The sequence below is a fragment of the Mobula hypostoma genome, chromosome 4, assembly GCF_963921235.1.
Source record: "Mobula hypostoma chromosome 4, sMobHyp1.1, whole genome shotgun sequence".
NCBI lineage: Eukaryota > Metazoa > Chordata > Chondrichthyes > Myliobatiformes > Myliobatidae > Mobula > Mobula hypostoma.
In genome coordinates, this window is record NC_086100.1 from 158,489,224 (window position 1) to 158,505,123 (window position 15,900).

General features: G+C 42.4%; 1 protein-coding gene across 2 annotated transcripts in view; it reads left to right on the forward strand.

Annotated features, from left to right (window-relative positions):
• Positions 1–15,900, forward strand: part of tbck (TBC1 domain containing kinase) — a 248,987-nt gene that overhangs the window by 7,286 nt on the left and 225,801 nt on the right. Inside the window, exons 2-3 of one of the 2 annotated variants that reach the window (XM_063046811.1) lie at positions 5,556–5,777; positions 13,780–13,852. In XM_063046811.1, the coding sequence (XP_062902881.1) occupies positions 5,585–5,777; positions 13,780–13,852 (266 nt within the window). In that variant the 5' untranslated portion in view covers positions 5,556–5,584. Of the gene's footprint in view, positions 1–5,555; positions 5,778–13,779; positions 13,853–15,900 lie in introns of those variants that run through there. The other variant, XM_063046812.1, reaches the window with a different exon arrangement.

Here is a 15,900-nt window from a genome sequence, read left to right on the forward strand (position 1 = left end):
AGGAGACTAAATTAGCCTGATAAACCAGCTTCTTATCTCTACCTCTTATTTGTTGCACAGTAGGAAAGCATTTTATGGATCTGAAAATGGTATGGTTTACAATTATGCTTTGCTTCTCTAAGACAAATACTGCTTCCTTTACTGAGCCTCTTTGGTTCTATAATGACAGTGTTATTGTCTCCTCCAAAATGCTATCTCACAGAGACTATAATGTAATGGCATCTTCAGCTTGTGCCTGCCCAAGTACTTGTAACTAAAGATTTGTGCTCCCCACTCAGTGAGAGAGACTCCCTCTTAAAGAGCAATAGCTTCAGCAAATATCCTCACTGTAGTCTCTGTATGAAAGTCTGCCTGATATATTGTCAGCCAAGAATCTTGGAATTTCGGTCCCAAACATTGAACAAAGCTCTGTACAAAATCATTGTTTATTGTGAATTAATTTTCACACTGCTAATGAGAATTAATAAGGATCTAGTTTGATTCCTTTCACTTTATCCATTCTGTGTTTAATATATTCAATGTCAAGCAAACATGCTTCAATCTGAATTTGATGAGGAAGTCAAGGTTAAGAGAATTAAGGGTACGTTTTGGAGTGGATATTTCTAAGAAATATTTTATAAATCTAAAATTGCACTATTCAAAAATCAGCCTACTCTTAGCCTTAAGAAAGGTTGAGCCGTGATGAAGCAATGGCAGGGCTTGTTATCAACCTCGAGCAAGATGCATTCTTTGAGTTGTTTGTTACATGTGATCCATTAACATCTCTTTTTGAAGTAGTTAAGAGTAGGGTGTCTGCCATTGACTGAAAATTTTCTGATCAGTAAAATTGGAGGTAATATTTAAATACATTTTACTACTTGGACATCTGTCTGTTTTTCAAAGTCAAATGCATCGAAGAACATAGTATCCAATTAATCAAAACCAGAATTGAATCAGCCATTGTTCAGACTTGCTACTACAGCCACAAACTTTGCCTCCAACGACCACCCTGCTCTCAGATTTACTTGGTCCACCTCTGACATCTCTGTCCCCTTTCTCGATCTCTCTGTCTCCATCTCTGGAGACAAACTATCCACTGATACCTTTTATGAACCTGCTGCCTCTCACAGCTATCTTGATTAAATCTCTTCCCACCCTGTCATTTGTAAAAATGTTATTCTCTTTTCTCAGTTCGTCAGTCTCTGCTGCGTCTGTCCTCAAGATGAGGCTTTCCATTCCAGAACATCTGAGATGTCCTCCTTCTTCAAGAATGGGAAGCCCCTTCCTCTGCTATCAATGCTGCCCTCACCCGCATCTCCTCTGTTTAAAAACATAGAAAACCTACAGCTCAATACAGGCCCTTCAACCCACAAAGGTGTGCTGAACATGTCCCTACCTTAGAAATTACAAGGGTTACCCATAGCCCTCTATTTTTCTAAGCTCCATGTACCTATCCAAAATCTCTTAAAAGACCCTATCATATCTGCCTCCACCACCGTTGCCGGCAGCCTATTCCACGCACTCACCACTCTCTGCCGTAAAAAAAAACTTACCCCTGACATCTCCTCTGTATCTATTGATCTACGATCAATGCCTCTCATCATCTTATATACCTCTATCAGCACCTTAAACCTGTGCCCTCTTGTGGCAGCTATTTCAGCCCTGGGAAAAAGCCTCTGACTATCCACACGATCAATGCCTCTCATCATCTTATACACCTCTATCAGGTCATCTCTCATCCTCTGTCACTCCAAGGAGAAAAGGCTGAGTTCACTCAACCTGTCTTCATAAGGCATGCTCCCCAATCCAGGCAACATTCTTGTAAATTTCCTCTGCACCTTTTCTATGGTTTTCACATCCTTCCTGTAGTGAGGCGACCAGAACTGAGCACAGTACTCCAAGTGGGGTCTGACCTGGATCCTATATAGCTGCAACATTGCCTCTCAGCTCCTAAATTCAATTCCACAATTGATGAAGACCAATACGCCATACAATACACCACTCTCCCCTCCTATCAAATCCCTTTTACTTCAGCCCTTGACCTTGTCCGGCTATCACCTCCCAACGTCTCACTTCGTCACCCCTCCCCCTCCCACTTCTCACCTGGTTTCACCTCTCACCTGCCAGTTTACACTTCTCTCCCACCCTCCTGCCTTCTTATTCCAGCTTCCTTCTTTTCCGGTTCCAATAAAGGATCTTAGTCGAAATGTCAACTGTTTATTCCTGTCCTTAAATGGATGCTGCCTGTCCCGCTGGGTTCCTCCAGCATTGTGTGTGTGTTGCAGTGAATGAGCAGTGTTGCACATCAGCAAATTTAACAACATACCACAATTTAGCTAAATGACAGTGGAATAAAGAAGAAATGGAGATTGTAATCCAGTCCAATACTATGAATGAGGGCAAAAATGCATTGTTCTACAGAAATTAAACAGAAACAGAGAAGGGAAGAAAGCAGAAATATTTGCAATTATATAGCACTTTTCATGACTTTGGATTGTCCCAAAGTGTATTCCTATCAAAGAAGTCATTTCAAGTTGTAGTTTGTCAGTAGGTAGCAAGTACTGAACGTGAACCATAAAGCCACATATTTATCCTACTTCAACTTTTCAAAATTATTTAAATGATTGAGGTTCGTGGTTCAAATTTCACAAGTTTATAACCAGTTGCAGTTTAGAATTTTATTGTCTTGCACTTTTCTGACTGATCACAGAACTGTTGCAGTGTCCGAACTGTAGGAATTGCTCTGAGAAGTGTTGTAGGCCCAACCATCTTCAGCGGCTTTACCAATGACCCATGACGCGGGTATGTTTGCTCATACTTGCAAACTGGTCAATTCCATTCAATATTCCATAGTAAATGAAGCAGTGTGCATCCTTGTACAGCAAGACTATGCAATAGTTAGGTACAGACTCAAATCCTACACTGATCTTAAATTTTTATTCTCTCTCATCGACACACAGTTTACAGTGGGCCAATTAACCACACGCCTTTGGAATGTGGGAGAAAACTGGAACATTCAGAGAAAATCTATGGAATTCTTTGCCACAGGCAGCTGTGCAGTCCAAGTTTTTACTGTTTGTGCGTGTATTTAAGACAGAGCTTGATAAGTTCTTTATTCAGGGCATGAAGGGATACGGGGAGAAGGTAGAAGATTGAGGCCGAGGGGAAAATTGGATCAGCCATGATGAAACGGCAGAGCAGACTTGAAGGGCCAAATGGCTTAATTCTGCTCCTATAACTTATGATCTGAAATCCACCTGGTCACGAGGAGAACAGGCAACCTCCGTACAGCGATCACGAGAGAACAGGATCGAAATTCAACTTGCCCTAGAATTCCTGGAATATTGAACCACTAGCTGGCTTGGATAACCAAATGGCCATCTTCTAAAAAATCTACCCATCTACCTTTTGACATTCATTGCTGAGTCTTCCCATCCTGCGGTCACTATGGACCAAAACCTCAATTCGACCAGCCACAACAATATTGCAGATCTGAGGCTGGATATCTGATAGTGAATGACTTAGATCCTGACAGTCTGTGTTTTGTTTTTGCAATCCACAGGAACAAGTCAGGACTGTGTTGGAATACCCTTTACTTAGATAATGCAGCTCAACAAATCTCAAAACAGTTGACACTACGTAGTATGAAACATCTCAGTTCATTGCTAACTCATCCATCACCCCTAACATTAATTTCCTACACCACTATTGCACAGCAATTGCAGTGCTTACCATTTACAAAATGATTGCTGTTAGTCGGCCAGGCTACTTGTCAGCATCTCTGAAGTCTGCCCTCTTTATCATCAAGTAGGACAGGTGTATGTAAGCACATCCCCTGCAGTTTCCCTCCATGTCACATACCAGATGGGGCATGAGGTGTCTGGAAACGTGGATGGGTCGGTGGTTTGTGAAGTGGTTTGATTCTTCCTCTACTTGTACATTACTTCTCGCAATGCACAAACTCAAGTTCTTGATACTATTAGGAATGTACTTCCATTCGGAGCAGACGGAGATTTCCCGGCAGTCAGCAGCCATTGAACATGACCCTGAACCTTTCTCTCTTTTGGCCTGATAGCCTTTTCTCATTTCCGAACTCAGAGCAGAGTATCTGTTTCAGCAATCTGGTGTCAGGCATGCGAACATATGGAAAGGTTTGTGTTTGTGCACACTCAGGCTGAGATCCAAATCATTGTTGTCACATTCACTGAAGAGTTACGAGGAGCTTGGTCTTGCTCAGAACATCTGCAAGACAAAGGTCCTCTACCAAAAATTGGCACTGCACCAGACTTCCCTTGGAAAATAATATTAGAACCAATTCCCATATTTAGGAAGCTACCTCAGGGAAGGCAGACTTGATGTTGAAATTCTCCTCTGTCTTCCATGTGCCAGTGCATCCTTTGATCAATCAGGGAAAAGGGTATTTGAAGATCAAGACCTCATATTTGGCACAAACTCTCTCTAAGGCAGCAGTGATTTCTGTCTCCTATATACCTCTGAGATCTGCACATTCTACAAAGGCAGCTGAGGCGCTGGGAAAACCACACTTTTCTCGGTGGGGTGGCATGGTAGCATAGCGGCTGGTGTAAGACTATTCCAGCACCAGTGATCAGAAGATCAGGTTTCAGTCCCCGCCACTGTCAGTTAGGAGTTTGTATGTTCACCCCATGACTGTGGGGTTTTCCTCCAGGTGTCCAGTTTCTTCCCATTTCCAAAAAGACATATGGGTTAGGGTCAGCAAGGTGTGGGCCTGCTATGTGTGATAGCCAGTTAATGTATAACAAAATCCCACACGCATCAGTGAACAAATAAAGTGTTTGGACTGAAAGTAGCATGTCTAGATAAGCTCACCTACTTCCATTTAAGTAGCACTGGGTAAGGCCGGCATTACTGGCTGCCTATTTCAATGGACAATGATCATGCCATTGAAGATCCACTAACACAGAACACAAACAGAATCGATGTGTTTGTCAAAATTACAATGAGGCCAAGAATGATTTCACAATGCTTGATAACATGTTGTGATTGTATAGGATTGTTGTGCTTTCCTTAACTTTTCACTAATTGAAACGATCGCTCATCATGTTTTGCTTGGTCCATTATAACTGTTGTATATTCTGTACCTTTTAAGTTTTTTTGAAGTAACTGACAGCAGTTTTAAACACAAGTACTTTAAGGTGATGTACTTTTGTAAAGCTTTCCTACAAATAAGTTGTAGATTACACTTATTAAACAATTCATTTCTTCCTTCCCTAGTTTACAGATATGTTGTAAGATCAGTCATTCATTCCCCTTGAGCCTGATATTCTGTAACTTTTAATACCTTTTACCAAGCAAATATCCATCGATGTTGGTTTCAAAGAATTCATTGGATAAGAGAATTCCAAGTTTCTTTTATCATTTGTTTATCCTTGTTTTCAATTGGGATTGAGCACCTTAATTTATGGCATTGATATTCTAATAATGCTGTGATTACTTATGAGCGTTACCCAGCTTCAACAAATTGTGAGTCTCAATAACTTAAAATGACAGCTCTTATTCTACACTCAATGTCTTGTTTATTTGGTATTTCTTTTCAGATATGCCATAACACTGCTCTGAGAATAAAATGTTTCCCCTCAAGGATGCTCAGCTCGGCGCTTTCACGTTTTTTGCATCTGCACTTCCACATGATGTGTGTGGTAGTAATGGGCTTCCACTCACCCCAAACTCTGTCAGAATTCTAGGACGATTCCAGATCCTGAAGGCCATCTCTCATCCCAGGCTCTGCCAGTACGTGGATATATTACGTGGCAAGCACGGTAGGGTTTTTTCATATGGCATAGACACGGTGTAGATCGCCATTGCCTTTGAATCAAAGACTAAATGTGTCAGCAACATTGATCAAATCTTTCCAGCCATGGCTCACGTGCAGAAATTCTCACATATGATATTCGTAATCTCAATATTCTATTTCAAATTGCCCAGGCTGATTCTATCTTCTACAAATTTGCCTTCCATATCTTTATGGTTGTTATTATAAGTTGCCCCCCCACATTAACCCAGCACTCCTAGGCCTTCTGATATGCGTTTGTTTCTTATTTAACAGTGTCTGGGTTTTATCATCAGTTCTCAGAATTGTACTAGCTATGCCATTAAACATTTGCACTAAAGTAATTCCCAGATTTGTATGTTCAGAATCTAGGAAAGATTGACAGGTGTGGAATGCCAAATTTGTAACTATTTTCTTTACTGTACTCCCAAATGGGACAAAAAGCTGTGGCCAATACTTACTGGGATTCCAAAATGTCATTCTGGGAAACTCATCTCCTATTATAAAACAGGTCAGACCGAGGTTAAGAACTGAAGTCCTATTGATTTCAATTGTCATTTTAAATATACAGACTAAGAACCAAAAGGCAAGATAAGATCTCAAAAAAATCTTCAAATACTTTAACTATTTATTTTTTATGATTTGAATTGTTTAATTTTAAAATCACATTTTAATTTTTTTAATTATTTGTTTGAATTTTAATTTATTTAAAGACTTATGAATATCAGAAATTTAAAACTTAATGACGGTGCCAGATTTGATAGGCATCAAGAATCTACCCCCAACTTTGCTTTGTGTCCGAACATAAACATTTGAAAGGAGGAGGACGTGGACATTTGCGAAGAAAAAGAATTTCAGAATGTATATTGTATATATTTCTCTGACATTAAATGTACCTTTGAAACCTTTGAACATAACCTACACATTTTGCTGTTTGTTGTTGCTGCTCGACAGTGATGGTGTTGCATAAGCCCTCTGCTTCCATCCTAAGTAAATGGGAGCAGACAGGAGTACCCAGTGATGATACGAGGTGGGGAGCAGACAGGAGTACCCAGTGATGATACTAGGTGGGGAGCAGACAGGAGTACCCAGTGATGATACTAGGTGAATGGAAGCAGACAGGAGTACCCAGTGATGATACGAGGTGGGGAGCAGACAGGAGTACCCAGTGATGATACTAGGTGAATGGGAGCAGACAGGAGTACCCAGTGATGATACTAGGTGAATGGGAGCAGACAGGAGTACCCAGTGATGATACTAGGTGGGGAGCAGACAGGAGTACCCAGTGATGATACTAGGTGGGGAGCAGACAGGAGTACCCAGTGATGATACTAGGTGGGGAGCAGACAGGAGTACCCAGTGATGATACTAGGTGAATGGGAGCAGACAGGAGTACCCAGTGATGATACTAGGTGAGGAGCAGACAGGAGTACCCAGTGATGATACTAGGTGGGAAGCAGACAGGAGTACCCAGTAATGATACTAGGTGAATGGGAGCAGACAGGAGTACCCAGTGATGATACTAGGTGAATGGAAGCAGACAGGAGTACCCAGTGATGATACTAGGTGGGGAGCAGACAGGAGTACCCAGTGATGATACGAGGTGAGGAGCAGACAGGAGTACCCAGTGATGATACTAGGTGAGGAGCAGACAGGAGTACCCAGTGATGATACTAGGTGAATGGGAGCAGACAGGAGTACCCAGTGATGATACTAGGTGAATGGAAGCAGACAGGAGTACCCAGTGATGATACTAGGTGAGGAGCATACAGGAGTACCCAGTGATGATACTAGGTGGGAAGCAGACAGGAGTACCCAGTGATGATACTAGGTGAGGAGCAGACAGGAGTACCCAGTGATGATACTAGGTGAATGGGAGCAGACAGGAGTACCCAGTGATGATACTAGGTGAATGGAAGCAGACAGGAGTACCCAGTGATGATACTAGGTGAATGGTGAGCAGACAGGAGTACCCAGTGATGACACTAGGTGAATGGGAGCAGACAGGAGTACCCAGTGATGATACTAGGTGGGAAGCAGACAGGAGTACCCAGTGATGATACTAGGTGAATGGGAGCAGACAGGAGTACCCAGTGATGATACTAGGTGAATGGGAGCAGACAGGAGTACCCAGTGATGATACTAGGTGAATGGGAGCAGACAGGAGTACCCAGTGATGATACTAGGTGGGGAGCAGACAGGAGTACCCAGTGATGATACTAGGTGAATGGGAGCAGACAGGAGTACCCAGTGATGATACTAGGTGAATGGGAGCAGACAGGAGTACCCAGTGATGATACTAGGTTAATGGGAGCAGACAGGAGTACCCAGTGATGATACTAGGTGGGGAGCAGACAGGAGTACCCAGTGATGATACTAGGTGGGGAGCAGACAGGAGTACCCAGTGATGATACTAGGTGAATGGAAGCAGACAGGAGTACCCAGTGATGATTCTAGGTGAATGGGAGCAGACAGGAGTACCCAGTGATGATACTAGGTGAATGGAAGCAGACAGGAGTACCCAGTGATGATACTAGGTGAATGGAAGCAGACAGGAGTACCCAGTGATGATACTAGGTGGGGAGCAGACAGGAGTACCCAGTGATGATACTAGGTGAATGGGAGCAGACAGGAGTACCCAGTGATGATACGAGGTGGGGAGCAGACAGGAGTACCCAGTGATGATACTAGGTGGGGAGCAGACAGGAGTACCCAGTGATGATGCTAGGTGAATGGGAGCAGACAGGAGTACCCAGTAATGATACTAGGTGGGGAGCAGACAGGAATACCCAGTGATGATACCAGGTGGGGAGCAGACAGGAATACCCAGTGATGATAATAGGTGAATGGGAGCAGACAGGAGTACCCAGTGATGATACGAGGTGGTGAGCAGACAGGAGTACCCAGTGATGATACTAGGTGAGGAGCAGACAGGAGTACCCAGTGATGATACGAGGTGGTGAGCAGACAGGAGTACCCAGTGATGATACTAGGTGAGGAGCAGACAGGAGTACCCAGTGATGATACTAGGTGGGGAGCAGACAGGAGTACCCAGTGATGATACTAGGTGAATGGGAGCAGACAGGAGTACCCAGTGATGATACTAGGTGGGGAGCAGACAGGAGTACCCAGTGATGATACTAGGTGGGGAGCAGACAGGAGTACCCAGTGATGATACTAGGTGGGGAGCAGACAGGAGTACCCAGTGATGATACTAGGTGGGGAGCAGACAGGAGTACCCAGTGATGATACTAGGTGAATGGGAGCAGACAGGAGTACCCAGTGATGATACTAGGTGAGGAGCAGACAGGAGTACCCAGTGATGATACTAGGTGAATGGGAGCAGACAGGAGTACCCAGTGATGATACTAGGTGAATGGGAGCAGACAGGAGTACCCAGTGATGATACTAGGTGAATGGTGAGCAGACAGGAGTACCCAGTGATGATACTAGGTGAATGGGAGCAGACAGGAGTACCCAGTGATGATACTAGGTGAATGGAAGCAGACAGGAGTACCCAGTGATGATACTAGGTGAATGGAAGCAGACAGGAGTACCCAGTGATGATACTAGGTGGGGAGCAGACAGGAGTACCCAGTGATGATACTAGGTGAATGGGAGCAGACAGGAGTACCCAGTGATGATACTAGGTGGGGAGCAGACAGGAGTACCCAGTGATGATACTAGGTGAATGGGAGCAGACAGGAGTACCCAGTGATGATACTAGGTGAATGGGAGCAGACAGGAGTACCCAGTGATGATACTAGGTGAATGGGAGCAGACAGGAGTACCCAGTGATGATACTAGGTGAATGGGAGCAGACAGGAGTACCCAGTGATGATACTAGGTGAATGGGAGCAGACAGGAGTACCCAGTGATGATACTAGGTGAATGGGAGCAGACAGGAGTACCCAGTGATGATACTAGGTGGGGAGCAGACAGGAGTACCCAGTGATGATACTAGGTGAATGGGAGCAGACAGGAGTACCCAGTGATGATACTAGGTGAATGGGAGCAGACAGGAGTACCCAGTGATGATACTAGGTGAATGGGAGCAGACAGGAGTACCCAGTGATGATACTAGGTGAATGGAAGCAGACAGGAGTACCCAGTAATGATACTAGGTGAATGGGAGCAGACAGGAGTACCCAGTGATGATACTAGGTGAATGGAAGCAGACAGGAGTACCCAGTGATGATACTAGGTGGGGAGCAGACAGGAGTACCCAGTGATGATACTAGGTGAATGGGAGCAGACAGGAGTACCCAGTGATGATACTAGGTGAATGGAAGCAGACAGGAGTACCCAGTGATGATACGAGGTGGGGAGCAGACAGGAGTACCCAGTGATGATACTAGGTGAATGGAAGCAGACAGGAGTACCCAGTGATGATACTACGTGAATGGGAGCAGACAGGAGTACCCAGTGATGATACTAGGTGGGGAGCAGACAGGAATACCCAGTGATGATAATAGGTGAATGGGAGCAGACAGGAGTACCCAGTGATGAGACGAGGTGGTGAGCAGACAGGAGTACCCAGTGATGATACTAGGTGGGGAGCAGTCAGGAGTACCCAGTGATGATACTAGGTGAGGAGCAGACAGGAGTACCCAGTGATGATACTAGGTGAATGGAAGCAGACAGGAGTACCCAGTGATGATACTAGGTGAGGAGCAGACAGGAGTACCCAGTGATGATACTAGGTGGGAAGCAGACAGGAGTACCCAGTAATGATACTAGGTGAATGGGAGCAGACAGGAGTACCCAGTGATGATACTAGGTGAATGGAAGCAGACAGGAGTACCCAGTGATGATACTAGGTGAGGAGCAGACAGGAGTACCCAGTGATGATACTAGGTGGGAAGCAGACAGGAGTACCCAGTGATGATACTAGGTGAGGAGCAGACAGGAGTACCCAGTGATGATACTAGGTGAATGGGAGCAGACAGGAGTACCCAGTGATGATACTAGGTGAATGGAAGCAGACAGGAGTACCCAGTGATGATACTAGGTGAGGAGCAGACAGGAGTACCCAGTGATGATACTAGGTGGGAAGCAGACAGGAGTACCCAGTGATGATACTAAGTGGGTGCCTGGTCCAGCACAACTGCAGACTCTTATTTACAAATCTTTCTATCATTTTGCCTTTATCTATTTCTATGATTTCATGTCCTACAACTGTACACCAGTTAAGCTCAAATGATAATTATTGTTGTCAAGCTCATGAAAAATTACAAGAGTTGATGGTAAATGAAATAAATGTGAGTGTAAATATTCTCCAAGCATACACAGCCTGGCTCTTCAGTGCATTTTGCCATGTTTGCCTACAATTAATATTTGAAATGTTTAAGGATACCGCTTGACAAAACACAGGGTATGTTGCTGGTGGATGTTTATTGTATAGTAAATAAAGTTTTTAAAGATGCACTTAAATAGGCATGTTAATTATTTTGCAACTATCTCAGATGTGCTTTGAGTGTTTGGTAGTGCTTTGAACCTCAAGTTGGCAGCCATCTCCAATCTATATGTACATGTTGACCTGAGGGTCTGTTTGTTCTATATAGAATACAGCACTAAATAAATATAGAACATAGAATAGTACAGCACAGTACAGGCCCTTCGGCCCACAATGTTGTGCCGCCCCTCAAATCCTGCCTCCCATATAAGCCCCCACCTTAGATTCCTCCATATATCTGTCTAGTAGTCTCTTAAACTTCACTAGTGTATCTGCCTCCACCACTGACTCAGGCAGTGCATTCCACACACCAACCACTCTCTGAGTAAAAAACCTTCCTCTAATATCCCCCTTGAACTTCCCGCCCCTTACCTTAAAGCCATGTCCTCTTGTATTGAGCAGTGGTGCCTTGGGGAAGAGGCGCCGGCTATCCACTCTATCTATTCCTCTTATTATCTTGTATACCTCTATCATGTCTCCTCTCATCCTCTTTCTCTCCAAAGGGTAAAGCCCTAGCTCCCTTAATCTCTGATCATAATGAATACTTTCTAAACCAGGCAGCATCCTGGTAAATATCCTCTGTACCCTTTCCAATGCTTCCACATCCTTCCTATAGTGAGGTGACCAGAACTGGACACAGTACTCCAAGTGTGGCCTAACCAGAGTTTTATAGAGATGCATCATTGCATCACGACTCTTAAACTCTATCCCTCGACTTATGAAAGCTAACACCCCATAAGCTTTCTTAACTACCCTATCCACCTGTGAGGCAACTTTCAGGGATCTGTAGACATGTACCCCGAGATCCCTCTGCTCCTCCACACTACCAAGTATCCTGCCATTTACTTTGTACTCTGCCTTGGAGTTTTCCTTCCAAAGTGTACCACCTCACACTTCTCCGGGTTGAACTCCATCTGCCACTTCTCAGCCCACTTCTGCATCCTATCAATGTCTCCCTGCAATCTTTGACAATCCTCTACACTATCTACAACACCACCAACCTTTGTGTCGTCTGCAAACTTGCCAACCCACCCTTCTACCCCCACATCCAGGTCGTTAATAAAAATCACGAAAAGTAGAGGTCCCAGAACAGATCCTTGTGGGACACCACTAGTCACAATCCTCACAATCTTATAACTCACAATAACAGTCAGATCAGTCTAACTTCTGGCAACAGAATAAACCATGGAGTCAACAACTCAGATAGGCTTGCAAGTTTTCTGGTAATCTTTATAAGTAAAGGAACAAGTTCCAGAGTTATGAGAAATGGTGATTAATTAGGCAGCTCCAATCTCAATTCCAACCATTGATAAAAGTAGTAGTAACTTTACAAAAGACTGATTAGGCTGCACTCGGAGTATTATATATGGTTCTGGTTGCTACACTTCAGCAAAGGTGTGATTGCTTTGCCTGGTTTGGAGGATTTTCCTTATGGGCAAAGATTGAATAGACTCAGCTTGTTTTCCCTGGAGTGAAGGAAGCTGAGGGTAACCTGAGAGAAGTATGTAAAATAATCAATTGTGTAGATAGGCAGGGACTCAGAACCTTTTTCCCAGATAGTAGTGGCATCTGGAACTTGCTGCTAGAGGAGTTGCTGGGAACAGATGTTACATATAAGAGGCATTTAGACAAGAACGTGAATTGGTAAGGCATAGAAGAATACAGACCTAATCCTAGCAAATAACATTCATGTAGAAAGACAAAAAGGTCTGTTTGGAATTGGTGGTATGAAGAGTCCATTTCTGTACTGTATGACTCTGATTTGAATACAGGAGCATAGATGCAGCTCTGTAAGGGTACGATAAGATTTCAGATGGAACTTTGTGTGGAATTTTGCTCTCCTTATCCAAGGAAGGATGTCCTTGCCATGAAGTGAGATCAACAAAGGTTTACAAGACAGGATACCTGAGATGGCAGGAGAGAGGTATGTGGAGATACTAGATCATTTTGACCATTGACATAGAGAAGAATGAGCGGGGATCTATAAAATTCACACATGGAGAAGAAACGTCTTTACTGAAGGCAATGGAGGCCAAGTCATTATATACATTCAAGAAGGTACTCAAAGGATGCAGGGAGAAGATAGGAATAGGGTACTGACATGAATGATCAAGCCTCAGAATATTATAAAATACAGAACACTATAGCACAGTACAGGCCTTTTGACCCACAGTGTTGTGCCAGCCTTTAATCTACTCTAAGATCAATCTACCCCTTCCTCTCTACATGGCATCCGTTTTTATAGAACGTAGTTGAATGGAATGGTTGAAAATGGCCCAAAGGCCTACTCCAAGTCCCATTATCTATGTCTCTAAATCGTTTCCTTCCTTTTGTTATTTCATAGAAGTAGTAAGGTCAAGTTCATAATGTGCATTATCATGTGCAGATCTTTAAAAGCAATTTTTGCCGTATTGTTTAACATCTTGGGGATCCTCAGAATTAGAATTGGGTTTATTATTACCGGCATGTCTCGTGAAATTTATTGTTTTGTGGCAGCAGTAAGGTGCAATACATCCCTGTTATGCCTCTTCTACAGAAAGACTGGTCGTTGTTACTGAGCATTATGAGAGAAGTCTGGAAGAACTATTAAAGGAGAGAGAGGTAACAAGGTAATATTTTAAAACTGGTACTATTTAATCCTTATCTAAAAAAACACTAATAATATTGTTTTTCATGATGATGGTATTTTGTAATAATTCAGAAAAAGTCAGGATCTTTATGATTCTTTTCAACTGATTTGTTTTTGTATTCTGTGCATCCTGTCATTTGTAAGGTTAATGTGAATTACGATGTTTTAAGCCAGAAATTATTGTAGCTTGTGACCAAACAGCTTATTTAATTTTCCTAAAATTTTGCAGTCAAGATTGATGCAGGGTAAACACTGAAACCACCTCATATCCTCTAAAGGTCGTTGGTGTCATGACTGAATGTGACATGGAACTGTGCATTTCCTTAACAGCTGGCATTGCAGTTGTGTTAATGAGCTGTATAGGATTTAAACCAATTCATTTACTGAATTCAGTGACGTTTCATGTACAGAAAACAAATTAAAATGAGGGAATGTAATGTTAGATTAAGAGAAGAGAAAGAAGTAATGAGATATTGCACTCATAAAAGTCGTTTTCAGTGCCAGGAAGATTGATTCTAATAATTGAAGAATAGCACACCTTACAGAAAGGATATTTATACTGAAATAGATAAACCCTATCTTATATGCTATACCTAACACTGGCAGAACTCTGTCTAATTTCTGTGGGTAGTCCTGACAAGCTTTTCTGGGTGCACATGGTATCAGCATTGAGACTCAAAGTTCAAAGTAAAATTTATTACTGTATCAGAGTACTGCATGACACCACATAAATCCCTGAGAAATTTTCCTGCTAGCATACTCAGCAAATCTGTAGAACAGTAACTGTTAAAGAGGATCAATTAAGAACAAACTGTGTAAATGCAAATATAAATAAATAGCAATAAATAACCAGTATGAAATAACAAGATAAAGAGCCCTTAAAGTAAGACCATCGGTTGTGGGAGCACCAGAAATAGAATGAGTGTAGTTATCCCCTTTTGTTAAAGACCCTAATCATTTAGGGATAGTAAATGTTCTTGTACGAGTCTTGGGGCACTTATATATTCTAACTGATGGCAGCAGCGAGAAAACAGCGAGACTGGCCATTCTCATGCTGTTACAATACCACAAATGTAGAACAATCTTTGGATGTGTTTGTACCAGGTTCCTGTGTGCACAGAAATTGTATAATCTGCAAATGTGTCATTTCAACAAATTACTTCAGTAGATTTTTGAACAGTCATCATTGGTGTGGCATTTGTGCTTAAAGCTGTTCTGCGTGAAATGAACTTTATCGTTGATCAGTTGTTACCTCAAGAATAATCTGAGAAAGTATCCCAGTTCATAATGTAAATTATGTTTGATGAGTGGACTGCCAGTGTTTGTATTGTGCTATAAATTTTTTGCAGATGTTTGGATGACATACACATACAAATGACTACATTTGTGAATGGTAAATGTGAAATCTTTGCTGATCGCTGGGAGGTAATGGATATATATGTGTCAGAAGTAGACAGTATAATTTTAAAGTGAAGATTCCATCAAATAAAATGCACCAGGGAAACAGTGTCTAATGGAACACAGGAGGGTAAAGGAGTAGAAAAAGTAAGCGACATTATTGAATTCCTTTCAGTTATAATAAACTCCATTTGAAAGGTGTGCTTTTGATTTATTTTCTGATGCCCTGTTGTGTTAAAGCATTTGGCTGGAGAGTTGTTTATTTCAGTCCGTTATAAGGGAGTGATTTTTAAAAAAAAATTAAGATTCCAGTGAACTACTTAAACGCAAGTTAAGAAACTGAAGATCAGTAATTTAGTATGTGAGTTGAGAAAAAACACTGAACTTGCACAGAAAATTGGTTGGCTAATGTTCCGTAAAACCAAGTCTCTCTTCTGGTACTTGAACATAACATTTTATCTAGTTTACAGCACTACTGATTTCCATGTGAATTGGTGATAAAGCATGGAAATTCTACTTTACATCTATCTTCTGTGGAACTTTGATGCTTTGGAGGATAATGACAGCAAATCAGAAAAATTGCAGATAACAGCTCAGGGCATTCTGGAGTTCGAAGTTTAATTCCAGTGC